The 16,053-nt window shown below is 42.1% G+C and overlaps 1 protein-coding gene across 1 annotated transcript in view; it reads right to left on the bottom strand.

Moving 5' to 3' along the window:
• Positions 1–16,053, bottom strand: part of IQGAP1 (IQ motif containing GTPase activating protein 1) — a 67,977-nt gene that overhangs the window by 20,410 nt on the left and 31,514 nt on the right. Inside the window, exons 8-19 of the mRNA XM_068143676.1 lie at positions 15,724–15,902; positions 14,984–15,074; positions 14,289–14,452; positions 12,552–12,636; positions 11,278–11,441; positions 10,761–10,921; positions 10,119–10,243; positions 7,905–8,068; positions 4,984–5,074; positions 3,754–3,921; positions 2,067–2,209; positions 1,418–1,588 (exon numbers count right to left, since the gene is read on the bottom strand). Of these exons, the coding sequence (XP_067999777.1) occupies positions 1,418–1,588; positions 2,067–2,209; positions 3,754–3,921; positions 4,984–5,074; positions 7,905–8,068; positions 10,119–10,243; positions 10,761–10,921; positions 11,278–11,441; positions 12,552–12,636; positions 14,289–14,452; positions 14,984–15,074; positions 15,724–15,902 (1,706 nt within the window). The remainder of the gene's footprint in view (positions 1–1,417; positions 1,589–2,066; positions 2,210–3,753; positions 3,922–4,983; positions 5,075–7,904; positions 8,069–10,118; positions 10,244–10,760; positions 10,922–11,277; positions 11,442–12,551; positions 12,637–14,288; positions 14,453–14,983; positions 15,075–15,723; positions 15,903–16,053) is intronic.

The raw sequence follows: 16,053 nt of genomic DNA, 5'->3' as shown, positions 1-16,053 counted from the left end.
TTTTTATGAGATACACAGTGTGAATGAAGCCTTAACTATTTCAACAGCTGTCATCATGAGAGTCTTGAAATCACCCTGTGAAGAGTCCAGGCCTTCTGAAGCCCACTTGAGAGATCAAGGAGACAGCAAATCAGTCAAGGTGACAGTGTTCTGCGTGTGGAACATGGACTTGCTGTTAGCAAGAACAGTGATGTAACATTATAAGCCTTTAGAGCAGACTCATAGCTACTGACACAGAAGCTAGGCAAGGGTTTGAGCTACACTTAATGGAGAGAGTCTTATTTTCATGAGCTGGGAGTGGGCTTAGGGGTTTTGGTGTGGTTTTGGTTTTTGTTGTTTTTCAAATATGCATGCTACTTACACAGAAACACACACATATATACAGCTCAAATAATAAAGTGATAATAGGGTACAAAGCATCATCTATTTCATTTGCATACATTTCAGTTACAACACCAGAGAACAATCTTTCATTGTTCTCCTGTTAAATGTGGCCAATCTCATGCTGAATTACCCCATCATCTCTTTTAGGTCCTCAAGTCCTTCAAATCTCTGCATAAATTTGAAGAGAAGTAGAATCTCATTCAGAAATACTTGAAAACCATGTTCAAGAGGAACCACAGTAGCAATTTAAATGATATTATTGCCATAAAGTCATATAGCACTTTGTAATGTCCTCTTCCCAAAACAATTTGCAACAGAATGATAGGAAATGATTCCTCAAGCTCTTTTCCCTCCAATTCTGCCTGAGAAGATTTGATTGATTATATATGATATCAAAAAAGGACAGGGAACTGCTTGAAAGAGTCCAGCACAGAGCCACAAAGATCTCCCTTATGAGGAAAGGCTGAGGGAGCTGGATCTCTATCTTGAAGAGGAGGAGACTGAGGGGGGACCTCATTCATGTTTATAAAGATGTGAAGGGCGAGTGCCAGGAGGATGGAGCTGGCTCTGCTCAGTGATGTCCAATGATAGGACAGGAGGCAGTGGGTACAAGCTGAAGTGTAGAAGGCTCCATGTGAACATAAGGAAAAAAAACTTTTTCACTGTGAGGGTGACAGAACACTGGAACAGGCTGCCCAGAGAGGTTGTGGAGTCTCCTTTTCTGGAGACATTCAAAACCTTCCTCGATGAGTTCCTGTGTGACCCACTCTAGGTGATCCTGCTCTGGCAGGGGAGTGGGACTGGATGATCTTTTGAGGTCCCTTCCAACCCCTAATGCTCTGTGATTCTTTGTAAAAAAGTAATGTAACAAAACTCTTTGGGAGAAGGAAATGTCTTTAGATAAGTCACAAAATGGAGTGAGGACAATTGGATACTCTAACTGTTTGAACTGACCAAAAACCTGTCAATAAGGCTGTGCATAGCAAATAACTGCAGAGCACAAGTTTTAAACATAATTGAAGAACATCATTACCTGAATGCAAGTGATTGCTGGGACTTGTTTCTTCAGAAAACTCATTCTTGAGTTGAACTCCTGACGAACAAGATAGCCTCGACAGCAAGCCTGAAGTTTTGTAATCAGGCTCTCGTTGGCCAGCCACAGCTGCTCTCGGTTGTATGCGGCAGTGACTCCAGATATGGTGCTCTGGATTCATGTCGTGGTAGGAAGAGCCAGAAAAAGAGAATGGATATACAAGGAATGGGATGTACTTCATCTTTCTCTGTTCTGCTTATGAGAAACTTTGGAGTTGCCTTTCAATAAACATTAACACCATGGTCCTTCAGGACAAGTGTTCCTGAAATGGGGCAAGGAGTTCTGACACATACCATCTGGGAAATAAATGCATGGATATGCAAGAAATGGGATGTACTTCATCTTCCTCTACTCTGCCTACGGGAAACTTAGAATTGCCTTTCAGTAAACATTAACACTGTCTCCAACAGGACAGGTGTTTCTGAAATGGGGCAAGGAGTTCTGCCACATACAATCTGGGAAATAAATGCATTGCTAAGCTCATTAACACAACTATAGTGTTGAGGTGTTCTCTCTTAGAGCTGCACTAAAGAAGGGAAAGGCAGAAAGGTGAACTTCTCAGAGAAAGAGCATGTGTTATCTGCCATACCTGTATCTCCTCCCGTGACAGCTGTGTGTCATTCTGCACAAACTGCACTGGTTCATCCCATCCTCCCTCTTTGGTCCGCAGGTTATGATAGTAATGATAGCCTCCTCTGACCCAGTGTTTCACCCATTCACTGCCATTGCCACCTAAAAGCAGAAAGCGCCCTGTTAGTCTCAAAAAACCCCCCAGGTGTCTTCTCTTTCCTGCAATATGGAAGTTACAACTAGACACATTGAATCCACATGCACAGATGCTCCTTCCTCTGAGAAAGAGAGGGAATACTTCTGAGAGCCTAATGACTTGCCTGGTGGATGTGGGGAAGGCTGTTGATGTAGTCCACCTGGACTTCAGCAAGGCCTTTGACACTGTCTCCCACAGCAAACTCCTGGCCAAGCTGTCAGCCCGTGGCTTGGACAGCAGCACTCTGAGCTGGGTTAGGAACTGGCTGGAGGGCTGAGCCCAGAAAGTGGCAGGAATGGTGCCACATCCAGCTGGCAGACAGGCACTAGTGGTGTCCCCCAGGAATCAGACCTGGGCCCCATCCTGTTCAATATCTTTACTGATGATCTGGATGAGGGTATTGAGTCCATCATCAGTTAAGTTTGCAGGTAACACCAAGCTGGGGGCAGGTGTTAATCTGTTAGAGGGTAGAAGGCTCTGTAGAGGGACCTTGCCAGGCTGGACAGATGGGCAGAGTCCAAGGGCATGAGATTTAACACATCCAAGTGCAGGGTTCTACACATTTACCACAACAACCCCAAGCAGGGCTACAAGCTGGGGTCAGAGTGGCTGGAGAGCAGCCAGGCAGAAAGGGACCTGGGGGTGATGGTTGATGGTAGGCTGAACATGAGCCAGCAGTGTGCCCAGGTGGCCAAGAAGGCCAACGGCATCCTGGCCTACATCAGGTATAGTGTGGCCAGCAGGAGCAGGGAAGTCATTCTGCCCCTGTACACTGCACTGGTTAGGCCACAACTTGAGGACTGTGTCCAGTTCTGAGCCCCTCAGTCTAGAAAATATGTTGAGTTGCTGGAACGTGTCCAGAGAATGGCAACAAAGATGGGGAGGGGTTTGGAGCACAGCCCTGTGAAGAGAGGCTAAAGGAGCTGGAGTTGCTTAGCCTGGAGAAGAGGAGGCTCAGAGGAGACCTTATTGCTGTCTACAACTATGAAGGGAGGTTGTGGCCAAGTGGGAGTTGGTCTCTTCTCCCAGGCAACCAGCACCAGAACAAGAGGACACAGTCTCAAGCTGTGCCAGAGGAGGTTTAGGCTGGATGTCAGGAAGAAGTTCTTCACAGAAAGAGAGATTGGCCATTGGAATGGGCTGCCCAGGGAGGTGGTGGAGTCACCATCCCTGGAAGGGTTTAAAAAGAGACCGGATGAGACACTTAGTGCCATGGTTTAGTTGATTAGATGGTGTTGGGAGATAGGTTGGACTTGATGATCTCAAAGGTCTTTTCCAACCTGGTTAATTCTATTCTATTCTAAGACCTCATGTAAGAATTTACTAAACACAACACATTGTACAAGTGGAGTGTATTACACTAGTCTCTCTTTTTGTTTTTCAAACCTTACTCCACAAGGCATCCACAATTGCCGCCTATAACACAACAGTTCCTTCCAGAGGCTTTTTTTACCTCTTGTTGCAATAATCTTGAATTTATTTCACTAACAGCTAGGTACTTGAGGTTTACCTGCTGCCATTTTCCTGCCTTTGACTTCTGCCAGCTCTCGTTGGTACGTCTCAGCGCATTCTGGAGTGACTCCATATAGCCCAACATCCGGCAATCGCAAAGCACTCAGGGTCTGGCCAACATCACCATGCTCTACTGCTTCATTAATGGCCAGAATTCCTAATGAGACTTTGATAACATAAGGAAACAGGTTATCTGGGCATCCAGGGACTCAGTGACTCACAGCAAACACAAAAACAGAACAGAGCAAGGCAGCACATTTACAGTTGCAAGGAGAAGGGTGTGTGTGTGTGTATATAGACAAATGTTTCACTGCATTTAGATACAAGATATAAGTAGAAAACCAACCAGACAACTTGCAGTACCAGAGGTCTCTTCAGTATGGAGTGTCCAGGCATACCACTGTACCTGACAATACATAATTTATGTGCCCCAAGTACCATTATTGTGCTCATTTACCACCAATATTTCTCAACAACACACAGGGTAGAAGTTTTAGAAGTAGAAAGCAAGACTTTTATCAGCACACCAGAGATGAAGAAACAGAATGAAGAAAAATATAAGGCGATCATGAAGCAAGAAAAGAGTTTACTAATACTGTACAAGTCAAGCAAAGCAAGCAGACAGGTGCTTGAATGTAATGCACATACAGAGAAACAGGCTCCAAAACCTGCATGTTTTGTGAAAGAGAAAGCCTCTGTCAGAAACACAAAACAAAGTAACAAACAAAAGGGAAAAAGTGAAGAAAAGAGCAGTTTCTGGAGACAGAAATGGCCTCACTATAAAAGACTGGGAGGTGATGATGGGTGTGCCAGTCCACCTGCAAACTGCTAAGGAGCAAAGATGGGTATCACCCATGTGCATTACTGTCTGTGCTTGAAACAGATGTGAAGTAGTCTGGAAATACTTAAGAGAAGGCAGAGAAGACAGCAGTATGCCACATAAACAAAGTATGTTAGGTGCAAATGACAAACAGTTTGATAGAAATTTGCCCAAAGACGTAACACAGTCACATACAAATGTGGTAAAAAGGCATATCCCCAAAAGGTAATAAATGCAATGTTTGCAGAGTCTGACACTCACTCTACAAAGTAAAATTACTACAGCATAAGTGCATTTTATCTCCTTTGCCACATTTACCTGATATTTCTAGCTCCTTAACCTCTACTTAAGTAAGCAATATTGGGTTGGTAATAGGGACTGACTGCAATATTAGGCGACAATACTTACATCGCTCCGACTCCTCTGTGTCCTTGTTTGCCCTATGAATTCCATCCTGAATTTCATCTAGCCAAAGTACAGCTGTTTCATCCTGTGTGTCCTGAAGAGAAGTGAGTAAGAAAAATATAAAGTCATAGAATCATTGAGGTTGGAAAACATCTCTAAGATCATTAAGTCCAACCATCAAACCGACACCATCATGCCCAATAAACCATGTCCCAAAGTGCCATGTCCACAGGTTTCTTGAACCCCTCCAGGGATGGTGACTCCACCACCTCCCTGGACAGTCTGTCCCAATGCCTGATCACTCCTGAGGAAAGGAAATTGCTCCCAATATCCAGCCTAAACTGGCCCAACTTGAGGCCAGTTTAGGCCTCTTGCCCTTTTGCTAGTTCCTTGGGAGATGAGACTAACCCCTATATCTCTACAACCTCTTTTCAGGTAGTAGCAGGGAGTGAGAAAGTCTCCCCTCAGCCCCCTCTTCTCCAAACTGAACAACCTCAGTTCCCTCAGCTGCTCACCCGACCTGTTCTCCAGACCCCTCAGCAGCTTTGCTGCCTATCTCTGGACCTACTCCAGCCCCTCAATGTCCTTGGAGTGAGGGTCTCAAAATTGAATACAGTATTTGAGGTGCAGCCTCACCAGTTCCCAGTACAGGGGAACAATCCCTGGTCCTGCTGGCCACACCATTGCTGATCCAGACCAGGATGCTGGTGGCCTTCTTGGCCACCTGAGCATATGTTGATGGTTCACATTCAGCTGACTGTCAGCCAGCACTCCCAGGTCCTTTTCTGCCCAGCAGTTTCTAGCCACTCTGCCTCAAGTCTGGAGCATTCATGGACTTGCTGTGAGGCAAGTGCAAGACCTGGCACTTGCCCTTGTTCAACCTCATACATATACATACACCAAGGATAAAAGTATCACTATTGTTGCAGAATAAAACTACCTATACTCAAGAGTAACTGACACAGAACTACTATGTATCAGAGAGAATAAGACAACTTCAGTCTAACTGACTTCCACACAAGGGTATCATGGGCATTTCTGACTAGCTGGGAGCTTTATGGCATTACCAGACTGAACACCAGCTCCCAGTCAAAAATTTTTCTCAGGAAACAGAACAAAGAAGAAATTCTGCCAATGGGAATCATTCCAATAAGCAAAGAACACAAGGCCAAGAACTCTGTTCCAATTAGTCCTAAAGCTGCACTTGCTAGGGGGACACAACTTCCAGAAAAATCAGTTAGTCCTTTGACAGAACACAGCTACCAAGAGTTCTTAGAACAAAAAGCTGTCCAATGCACATCTGTGTGCAGCAGCCAATAACCCTTGGGTAGCTACTGTCACATCATGCTGTTCTTGTCCACACCCACAGAAGTTCACAAGCATGTACAAACTAGCAGACCAAGAAGTGCTGTACATACTGTGGCTGAGTGCACATAGAGAATAGTTAAAGTCACATTCTAAACCTTTGTTTTAACAGACTGCTTGTCAAGGAGCAGGGATCACACAGAATTTTTGCTGGAATTTGAACAAGTCAAATCAACTAGTGGTACATGCCATGTCCAGGAGGAAAAAGACAAGTGTTTAGCAAGTCCCAAAATATACATAAAGAACAATGACCCTGCATTTGCCAAGCGTAGCTTCTCCCCACCCACTGGTGCTTCCTGTAGGTAACTGCTAAAAGGAATGCTAAGACACAACAACTACCCCTCTAATAACTCTGGCTGTACAAACAGAGCACAGGAAACATTTACTTCTAGTATGGAATAATCATCACACTGTACAAAAAAGCCACTGTTTACAGCCTTCAAGAGCCTTAGGGCCAGGGTGGAAAACAAACATTTCATTATATACCCTCCACATTTCCCCACTGTTTGGGTGGGTCAAACTGACATGCTTCATGGTCTTCCATTCAAGAGACTAACATGTCTTTCACTGGCAGATTCCATCTGAAAGCCCATAAGAGTACCAGCAACAGCTCAATACCTGTCCAGGAAGGTGGGGAGAAAAAAAATCAAAGAAGCCACTTCTACTGTAATCTCTACCAGCAGAAGTCAACCCAAAGACTCCCCATTCACAGAAGCAACTGAATGACATCTTGTGGTGAACTGCAATCTCTCTCAGTCTCAAGGTATAGAAATCACTCGTTAGTAAGAAACAGCCGACCTGAGATAGTGACTATTTCCCCCACAATGTTACTTTTTAAGATGACCTTTCCATTTCTAAAATTACTGCCATGCTGCTGGAAGAAGCCCTAACTAAACATATGCCTAAATAAGGTGATTTAACAAGAAGTTACCAGCAGGGCCTGGCACAAGCTTAAGTCACACTAAAAGAGTTCATTATTTCATTCTGACTCAGCGGGAGGAAATGCTTCAGCACAAAATGGGTTCCTGAGGAACATTAACCCTGCCATGACTGCAGTAGGAAGATGCTTAATAATTTTCATCAGAAATGCATGCAGTTTTCAGCTACTGCCATCAGCTAGCTTGTCTTCAGTGAAAACAAACTGAAATAACATGTATTTTTTTTCAGTCATCAAGTGGTCATTACCATCCAGACCTTAGTCTCTACATAAAAATTCTGCACCTCTAGTAGAACAATAAACTCCCCAGCAGAAAACAAACAAACAAACAAACAAAACCTCTCAAGCCACTGCAAGCAGAGATGTCTGCTGCTACTTTGTAAATAAGTAAGAAAAAAAATCAGTACTCCATCCACACTACTCAAAAATCAGTTGCATACATACATGGGCACTCTCATTATCATTCCTAAATCTGTCAGATGAGCCTTGCTCTTCCTCTCCCCATCTTCACAGAATCACAGAATGTTAGGAGCTGGAAGGGACAGCCAGATGTCACCAAGTCCAATCCCCCAGCCAAAGCAGTTGCAAAGGTTTTTCCAGAGGTGCATTTAATTGTACTCACCTGTGCTTTCTCTCTCTTAGCTCGAAGTAGTGTATCCTGGTAATGCTGGGCTACCTTTGGGGCTACACCCTCCAATTTTGCTGCAGGTATCTGTAAGGCTTGAAGAGTCTTTCTCGAGTCCCCTTCATCCAGGGCTTCATTGATAAGACCAATTGCCAAAATCCCTAAGGAGGAAGGTGCAGGGAAAGAAAACACAAAGTTCCATTACTGGTCAATGCTAATCAGAAGCATTGCTTCAAAAGAAAAATGCAGTTAGCTCTTCCTAAGGCAGGTATGGGTTGAGAGGTACAACGATCATAACAGAAGATACTATTTAAATAGCAAAGAAAGCAAGACTACTACTTCTCCACCTAAAAGTAATCACCTAGGCACTGCAAACGAATCAAAACACAAACACTACAACACACACACAAACCAACCAAACCAAAAACACCAAAAAAACCCCAACCCTAAAAACCACTCAGACACAGTACATGCAGGGATAGAATTGAGTCCTCAGATACACAGCTTAGGGTCACTATCAGAGAATTATCACAGTCCAAACAGCTAGAGTTTCATACATTACGGATTTCCAAAGTTCTGGCTTCTCTGGGAAGAAATCTTCACATAAAGCTAAATATTTGCATGGAATACCATTTAAAAATGCAGTAGAAAAATTCTATTAAATATATGTAGTATTAGCTGCAATATCAGAGATGTGGATGATATTCCAGCACAGCAGAATCTACCATTCAGTTAAATAAACTAAACAAAAAATAAGGCACCTTATAGCTAAAAGCAAACAAAGCCTACATCATACATGTCCTAACTACAGCAACCATCTCCTGCAAATGACAACTTTAATTGAGATGGACCCTAGAGGTCATCTGATTTCATCTGAACCCTAATGAGCCATTCAAATTATGGCTTGATCACCGCAGAACAAAGATGTTTTAGGCAAAAGAAAGTAATGAGCTTATCATGGGGATTTCCAGCTTTGGTTAATGTATCCAAAGACTGTGACTTTTTACTCTACACAAGAAAAGAGAATCACAGAACAAATGTTTATATGAAAACCAGAACATCTTAAGGAGGAGGTGTTGTTTGGATGAAATAGAGATCAGGGGGAAATATATGTTGAGGACACTGCAAGAACCAGGATAACTAAAACGGCTTCTGTCAAAAAGTAGGTATGGTAACTGCTTGACTTGGGAAAGGGAAGAGAATCCAAGTAGTAATTCTCTCCATTAGTTTGCTAATATGAGCATGACAAGACCACTCCATGAAACAACAACATGTTACAGATCCTCAGTAACAAAGCCTTTTTTAACTTAACTATTTACTTTTGATAGTGGAAAAGAAAACTATATGCTCAGATGCCATGAGTGCCTTCTCCAAATGATTTAACTTATGCACAGACAAGAGGTAAAGTGTCCTTGCATAAGGGCATATATGAAGATTAAAGAATAAAAACTTTCCTGTGAGAACAGCTTCTCTCATTACAGGATCGTCTGCACTTCTTTTCACAAGTTAAGGAGTGCTATAAGAAACAGATTTGGGACTACACAAAATTTTAGACCTTGGCTATGACCTCTTACAGAGAGAAGATGTCATGAAACTAGCATCCTGGTGTGTGCAGGCACTGGTGTGTGTCTGTGTTTGTGTGGTTTCAATAAATCTGCTCACATGACCCAAACAGGAAAGCCAGCATCTATTTGGAGATCCAGGAAACAAGTTAATCATCATAGCAGCCTCTTAAAATTTAACCCTGTCTAGAAGGTGAGACACAATTCAACAACTACACAACAAGAAGGGGCAGAATACACCTGTTCATCTCAGTGCATGACATAAACTTTATTGTCGCCTCCACATTTGTGACAAGTCTCTCCACTCTTATGATGCAAGGTTTGAGCTACATATTATGAAGATGGGTTGAAGGTAAATGTGATGCTACTTGCATATGTAGGAGGCTCCCAGTACTAAGCATAACCAAAACAATAGTCCTTAAATTAAATTGGGGGGGTGGAAAAAAAAAATCACAGAAAATTAAATCACTTGATGCACAACCTTAGAAGAATCTAAGAATAAGTGTGCTTCACTCTGCTATTTTCAAGGACTCCTATCTCCACTCTGGATTTCAAGTCAGCTAATACTGTCTTGAGAATGAACTGCTCCAATTTCCTGGTTTGCTGAAACTTTCATCATTAAGCTCAATCCCAGTCTTTTATCACTTACTTTCATGTTCTTCATGCACAGCGATGTTCACACGATCAACGCATGCTTGGATATCATTCCATGTGATGAATACGTTCCCTTCTGCACGTGCTTGAGCCTTCAACTTCATCAAATCATCAACATATCTGTCAAAGGATGAAAAAGAAAAACAACAATCATCACATTGCTACAAGCTGGCCAGGGAACATACAACACAGCATGAGAATTGTACACAAAAGTGAACAATTTCACAAAAGTGAAAGAGGCAAGATGGGGGTTGAAAGTGGAATAAATATGGAAAGAGGGGAGAAAGAGGAAAGGCTGCATGCAGGATGGTCAGCCCAGATGGAAAACAATCAATGAAAGGACTGAAACACTGAATGAGGGCAGAGAACAGGGTGGGTGAGCTGGCATAGTGTGACAAACTAATGGTGCCATAACATGGTTTTAATGTGAAATCTGTGAAAAAGAGCCAAGACAGTACTGAAATCAGATCAGTAAGAAACAGTAACTGCAACACCAAAATGCAAGAGCCAATGGAGATTAAATTGATTCCATAACAAGGAATGTTATAAGAATGTAAAGTGTAAGAGGGGAAAATATTCACCAAGCCACAGAATATGAGCAACATCAAGGACAGACATGATTCCTTGTAATACCCACCTCTGAGAGTTCTCATCCTCAATGTTTGTAAGCCCTGTGACAGGACTACTTAGCTGTTTCCACACTGAATTCACATCCCCTGAATCCAAAGCCCTATTAATCAGGGCTACAGAAGACAGCATCTCTACAGCAACAGATAATTCTGGATGGGTGAGGTTACCCTGCATTCAAAGAGCACAACAAATTAATTCCACTCCCTCTTTTACAAACTATTGCTGCATAGAGAACACAGAATAGAGTATCTGCCAGAACAGATATATAACAAAGCAAAGGGACAACCTTTGTGAGATAGAAGTAGGAAAATTCGTATCAAAACCAAAGCTAGAACAACAAATAAAGAGATTAAAGTAGAATCTTACAGGGCCAAGTAGCTCAAGACTTAAGGATTTAGCTTCACATCAGTACAAACTGAACACCAAAGCAGTTCTATGAAGGCTCAAGACAGACTTGTTCCTGAGACCACATTTAATGATACAGACAAGATAGACCCATAGGAGAGAAAGGAGAGAGCACTTGCTTCAGGGCTCTGTTGCTGCAGGGTGGCCAGCTCCCTTTGGTAAAGATCTGCAGCAAATGCATAAACCTCTGGTAACTGGGCCTCTGGATTCATCATTTCTGCCACAGTCTTCTCAGCATCACCCACTCGGATTGCAGAATTAATTCTGGCTACTGCTGCCAGCCCTAGAAATTCAAACAGGCAGCATAAATAAAAAGGAAGACAGACAGCTAAGTCCTCAGTAAAAAGAGCACTTTGATTCTACCCAATACCTAACAAAAAAAAAGATTAATTTCCCTTGTTGCAGGAAATGACTGAAGCTTTCTGATCCATACTTCCCCAATTAGCTTTCTATTACTACAGAACAACTGGCATAGAGAATATCTTCTTTTAAATAAAGCTTGTGCTTAGTACCAGTCAACTTTTTGCCTGGTTATCAAAGGATTCTTTTGCCATTTCAGTCTTATCATAGTATGAAGCCTCATAAAAACAAAATTTTGGATGGGTAAGTAACAGAAACTTTTTCTTCCTGTCTACATCTACCTTGCATCCATCCAGCTCAAGGCAGTAACAGACACTTCACAGTGGGTACAGGTCAGCTAATTTTAAAAGAACATAAGTAGTTAAACACCAAGCTCCGTGCTGAACAAGTAAGTTATTTCAGAGGTAGCCTCCTAGTTACTAGACATTCAGTATTTTCCTCTTGTACTCTAAACCCTCTCTCCCTAGATAACTAGTAGTCTCCTTTCTACTTACTGTAAGTGGAACTAATTGCTCCTACACAGCCAGAATTGAACATTCTTCTCTAGAAAAGAGCTCTCTATCAGGACCATCAGTCAAGAACCAATCAGCCATCATGATCTCCATTGTATTTGCTACCTAATGCTTAGAAACAGTTAAAGGGTCTGTAGTTCAAAGTAAGATTTATGTCAATGGTCAGCAGGTAACCTGGCTTTCACACCTAATGGAGCCATCCAGATTTTCTTCAGATATGAGTTTTCATGCTATGGATCTGAGTACTCTAGAAAAAGAGGTTATGTAAGTGATTGGGAAAGTACTATGTTTTTACAATATTTCAAATTGTTATCTCCAGCAGTATTGTAACAGAAGGATAAAAGATGCTACAAATCATCAAGGCAAGCATCTCTGATACTCTTAGCAGCCCTGAAGTACTTAAAGAGCATTCATGATGGTTTGAAAAAGACCTCATGCATCCCCAGATCAACCCAGATCCTGTGCTGTCTTGGCCTTTTGATCACCTCTACTTTGCTGCAATTATTTCTGCTGATCCTTACTTTGCTGATACTGTTGTGCTGCCCTGTTAGCAGCATCCACCCCCAACTGCAACTCTTCCTTCTGCAGTGGACCTGTAAGGCCAGCCTGAGGGAAAAAGGAAAAAAAAAGGAAAAAAAGCAGAAGGGTGAAATGATGTCAGGGTATTCACTTGAAATAGCTCAAGGGAAAAAAAAAAAGTCTGCTTTTCCTTAAAACATTCTAATGCTACACAGTGACTGCAAACAAAGAATGCCACATACACAAGGAGGAACAAATTCCTCTACAGGTCCCCAGTTCATGTGCTAAGACTGTAGGTGTACAACCTGATCAGGATTAGAAGTGCAGACCCATGAACACAGCAATTAAATGCAAATCCCAGCTTCCAAAGTTATGTAACATTTAAGATAAAGATGACAATTTTGTGGGAAGATTCCTTGCACATGAGCTGTGTGCTAGAGTGAAATTAGTACGTGTGTAGTTTGCCATGAAGTGACAGATTAATCAATGTTCCATTTTACCTTTGAGCAATCAAAAATGGACAACAGGACATTTTGGCACACACAGACATGCTTCTTGGACTGTATGAATACACACACTGAATGCAAATAGAAAACAAGACTGAGTGACTGGGCATAGGGAGGGTTTAAATAACTTAGGTAGTAGCCATATAGGTCAGGACCCTTCACATAGTTCACACATTATGGATGACAGTTCTCAAAAGCACCAACAGACCACATTTATGTAACAAGACCTTTCAATTACATTCTGACTTTGCAGTTTAGAAAATAGGTCAATGCAGTTTGGTTTTGTGGCTACCAGTAACAAATGGCCAAAGTCTTTCCAGTCCTATTTCATCCTTAGAGACATCTTTGGACAACTACAGTGAGTTTCTGCCACACTAAAAGCTTGATAGGACTTCCTAAAAAGCCCAAATTTTCCCTGTGTTATCTTCATTGTAGGTACCAAGAAATGGTTTGTGAAGACCTTTATTCAGACATAAGTGACAAATCTTCTGAATAGCAACAGCTGTGGGGCAGTGTGCAGCAGAAACCCTCATACACCATTCTGGGAGCGGGGTACCAGCACTACACACCCTGTTCAGCACCATCATTCACACAGAATACCAGGGAAGGAAACAATGCAGTAACTTGGCTGATTAAAAAGAGTACCCCAAAGTAGCACATTCATTGTAAGGAACTATTCTCTAAGGAGCATTCTTTAGCTACTGATCAAACCTATCTTGCATCACACCATAAATAAATGATCGAGAGTGGCTCTGAATTACTGCTGTATGCCTGTCAGAGTGAGGGATCCTCCTGAACAAAGCAAAGCTGCACTTCAGCAGAAAAAGCTGCAACAGACTACAAAAGAAAGCTATTATATACCTACCTAGCTCTCCACATATATTGATACAGAGAGATTCTGAGGAAGTTCAGGGAAGAGGACATGTTAAGTTACTATAAATGTGTGTCCTTCTGAGCCTAATTTCCAAAGTGGAAGACTAACCCAGGTCCTATGAGACAGGCACAGCCACATAGCCAGGTACCTCCTACTACAACTGCATCCAGTCCTGCTCCATAACAAATTATACAGCAGTTGAGGAGCTGAATGAATTCGCTGAAGTCCAGCAACAAAACAAAGAGGACTCTCTTTGAAAGATGTTTCTTATTTGCAGTTATACTCAGCAAGACAGGTGAAAGGTGGTGGGGAGGGGAGGGAAATCCTCATGAATTAAGGTAATCTAGACCTTCCCTTACCTCCTGTTTCTGTTGTTTATCACTCAAAAACTGCTTGAAATACCAGTCACAATTTTCTCGTAGCACTCCTCGGAGTCCCAGGGCTGCCGTTGCCAAAGCCTCGTACAGCGCTAATGGGTCCCCTCGTTCCAAAGCCAAGTCAATCTTTGATATGGCTGCATGTGCTAGCAACAGTAAAGCAGATTTGAGAGAAAAATTAAATGAGGAAGCTCTATGGTTTATATAACCAGAAAGAAAAACTCATAGACATGACAGATAGCAAGTTAGGTTATGTAATCTGAATGGAACACTTCCAAATTCAGCTGCATAGCACTTGAAAGAGAGGCTGAAGGTTGGAAATAGTGTGCATTACCCAAGATGAAGAACTGAAAGGGCCAGCAACATGGACAATCCATTTCCAAAGGGAAGGGGCAACAACAGTCAAAATGAATCCACAGGTTGCATTGGGTTGGAAAGGACTCTCAAAGGTCAGCTTAGTACTAATAACAAGTTTAAAAACAACCAACCAAAAGACCCTAAAAAACCCCAACAAAACACAATCAAATGAACAAAAACCAACCACAAAATCCCCCTCACAAAAACAGAGGAGCTGCCTTTCAATTTTGTTCACACTACAGAAAACCAGGAGGAAGACAGGTACAGAATCATTTTTAATATTCTTTTACTTTAGACTATTACTTTAGCATGATACCTACTGTTCACTTTATTGATGTTCCCCTGGATCTCAGCTTGGGTCAGAAGTTCTTCATACACATCTCTTTCTCTCTCTGAATCTTCTGAGGCAATCTTAAGATGAAATAAAAATGAATCAACTTTTTGTTTCTACAGTTTCCTTTGCCCTCATAGATCTTCTAATTGAAAAGCTCAGGGATGATAACTCTCTATATAGAGCTGTGATAGGTCATAGATAGGCTACCTCTATGCAAAAAGAAGGCCTAGAAGTAAATACATGTAAAGTAGGTATGCTGATATAGACAGCCTAGGAACACCCTATTTCAATGTACTGGCTCTATATGAACATGCAGCAAACCTCCAGAACACAGAAAGAAGTACAAATAGCTGGACATTTGATATATAGTATGGGCTCCTGAGAGCATCAGTTGATCATTTCACTGTTAGGAACACATACCTATATTGAATTAAAATACAGGGATAGCATTTCCCACAGATAGAGTGGCATGAATTCTGTATCTGCATGGCCCATATTTCAGACAGCTAAACAGCAGCCTGTTTTACCACAGCTAACTGCTGCTGCCTGTCTTCTATGATAGGAAGAGAGGTTACTGGGCAACACGGTAGACTACCACCAGGAATAAACCCACCTAATACCACACACAGGACTGTAAGACACATTCTGTGAACTCCCTGCACTTTATACTGCAATACAAAATTGCAATGCATGCAAACAGATGGTTTGAAAGAAGAACTAATCTACCCTGTTTTTAGCATTCTCCATCTTGTCTTGCTTTGCTCTGTAGAGAGTATCTTGGTAAGTGGATTCCAGGTGATCATCAAGATTTATTAGCATGGCATTAGGGTTCTTCATTGCCATTAGAGTGTCAGCTGGCACTCGACGGTCGATTGCTTCATTAATGGCAATGACAGCAGCATGTACTGAAAAACAAGCCACAGACTGCTGGTTAGTACCAAACAACAGCTCCATTACAAGCTGAGAACTGGAAAGAGTAGAAGAATGATCTGGAAATTTGCTAGAAAGCAAAAGAATTATCAAAGTACCTCTCCTATCACCACAGCTTCGTGTTAC

Source organism: Melanerpes formicivorus, unplaced genomic scaffold (assembly GCF_026170545.1).
Source record: "Melanerpes formicivorus ecotype bairdi unplaced genomic scaffold, bMelFor1.0.p_v2 SCAF_10, whole genome shotgun sequence".
In the NCBI taxonomy this organism is placed as follows: Eukaryota; Metazoa; Chordata; class Aves; order Piciformes; family Picidae; genus Melanerpes; species Melanerpes formicivorus.
Note: the sequence above shows the minus strand (reverse complement) of the source record. Positions and strands in the feature narration are given on the sequence as shown.